The following is a 1,907-nucleotide window of genomic DNA, read 5'->3' as shown; positions in this document are numbered from 1 at the left end:
AGATCGGTTGTGACTTTCTCCCTTTGGATATTGTTGTAGTTATGGTTTATAATATCATTGCAGTTCCTCAGAATGGTGCCTGGCCTAGACGACCCAAATTATGCTGGTGTTGTGAATCTGCTTGGTGGTGGTTTGGCAGGAGTCACAGCGGCATCTGTAACTTACCCTTTGGATGTTGTTCGAACTCGTTTGGCAACACAGGTAATATTTTTCTTTCTTTTGTGAATAACAGTTAACCAATCGGTCAATTTAACTTCCATTTAGAACTACAAACATCCTTTAGTTTCAATTTCACGCAATGCAACTTTACAGACCAAAGGAACATGCTATTGTAAGCTAATTAAGTTCCTGTTTAAATTCCTGCAGAAAACCACTAGGTATTACAAGGGCATATTTCACACATTGTCTACAATTTGTAAAGAAGAGACGGGCAGAGGATTGTATAAAGGTCTTGGTGCCACGTTATTGGTAAGCCGTACACTTCTACTGAGATTTGTTTTTAAGTTGGGTTGCCAGTAACTTTTACGAGTTACAGGGAGTTGGACCTGGTATAGCAATCAGCTTTTATGTATATGAATCCCTGAGGTCTCATTGGCAAATGGAAAGGTGAACATTATTTTCCCATGTTGGCTATTATCAATTTTTTTTTGGATTCCATCTCAATTTTTTCTGATCCCATATGTGCACCAGGCCGAATGATTCCAACGCTGTTGTGAGCTTGTTTTCTGGGAGTTTGTCCGGTATTGCAGCATCAACAGGTAAGTGGTCTTTGGTACTTAATTACCTGATTCGTCGTTTTGCTTACATGACTCATTTGCATTGTTACTAAATTCATCTCTGGTGACAAACCCTATATTCAATATTGCAGCCACATTTCCTCTTGACCTTGTAAAGCGGCGGATGCAACTCCACGGTGCTGCTGGGGCAGCGCCAATTGACAAATCGAGCATAGCTGGAACCATCCGCCAAATTCTGCAGAAGGAAGGCCCTCGTGGCTTCTACCGAGGCATTGTCCCGGAGTACCTGAAGGTTGTTCCTAGCGTCGGGATAGCCTTCATGACCTACGAGGTACTGAAGAGCCTGCTCTCCAGCATTGGTGAGGATGACGAGAACTAAGATTGCAAACTTGGTTCGAGTTAGCTTACATTTTTGCCTTGCCGCCTTAGTTTACTGCAAGAAGACTACACAGTGTATGACAGTGGTTACAGCATGCCTTTGCCGGGCAGTTTTGTAGGTGTTGGTAGGATATAAAGCCTTTACCTGAGAAAGACCATGTTGTACCATAGGCTATAGAGCAAACGGCTGGAGTTGTTTTCCTCTGAGTATATTATGCTCTGATTCGTCTTTATATGTACGGAAATACTTTTGTACACCCACGCATGGGTGTGGGTGTTTCTATCACCGTTCATTTATTCCTCGAGATTCGTGCCCACCATGGTAGATAGAAAGATTCCTTTCTCTCTCCTCTTTTTATCCGAATCTTAAAGCACAATGAACGGTGACGGAAACACCCACACCCATACGTGGGTGTACAAAATCCACTCTCATGTATGTAATGCCCTTTGAAAGGAAAAACCTCCCAAGGTGTAATATTCTGTGTAATTTACTGCCAGATTTATGTTTCAACAATGGAGCAAACGGCTACAGTAGTATTGACAATTGTCAACATTGAACAGACAGCTTGCAGCAGACATTTTCCTACATTCTTGTTCATTGGCACAAAGATGCAAATGTTTAAACAAGATACCAAAGTTAACTACACATATTGATCAAATCCATCAAAACTCAAAAACTGTACATCTTGCTGAAGAACTGAAACTGTGATCTCTGGAAGAACCTGGACGGTGCAAACAGATGTATGTTCTGTAGCCAACCTGATACATGAAAGCATGATCATGCATCAACCT

At 41.7% G+C, this 1,907-nt stretch overlaps 1 protein-coding gene across 1 annotated transcript; it reads left to right on the top strand.

The window, feature by feature from the left end:
- Nucleotides 1–71: 71 nt before the first annotated feature.
- On the top strand, nucleotides 72–1,348 carry LOC124665783 (mitochondrial substrate carrier family protein B-like; the record flags this gene model as incomplete). Its single annotated transcript, XM_047203160.1, is given in 5 exon segments — nucleotides 72–201; nucleotides 367–468; nucleotides 536–606; nucleotides 691–758; nucleotides 869–1,348. Coding segments are annotated over 5 exon segments (619 nt in total), but the record flags the coding sequence as incomplete, so codon positions are not given.
- Nucleotides 1,349–1,907: the final 559 nt, after the last annotated feature.

The sequence above is a fragment of the Lolium rigidum genome, chromosome 6, assembly GCF_022539505.1.
Source record: "Lolium rigidum isolate FL_2022 chromosome 6, APGP_CSIRO_Lrig_0.1, whole genome shotgun sequence".
Classification (NCBI taxonomy): Eukaryota; Viridiplantae; Streptophyta; class Magnoliopsida; order Poales; family Poaceae; genus Lolium; species Lolium rigidum.
This window is presented reverse-complemented; position numbering and strand designations above follow the sequence as displayed.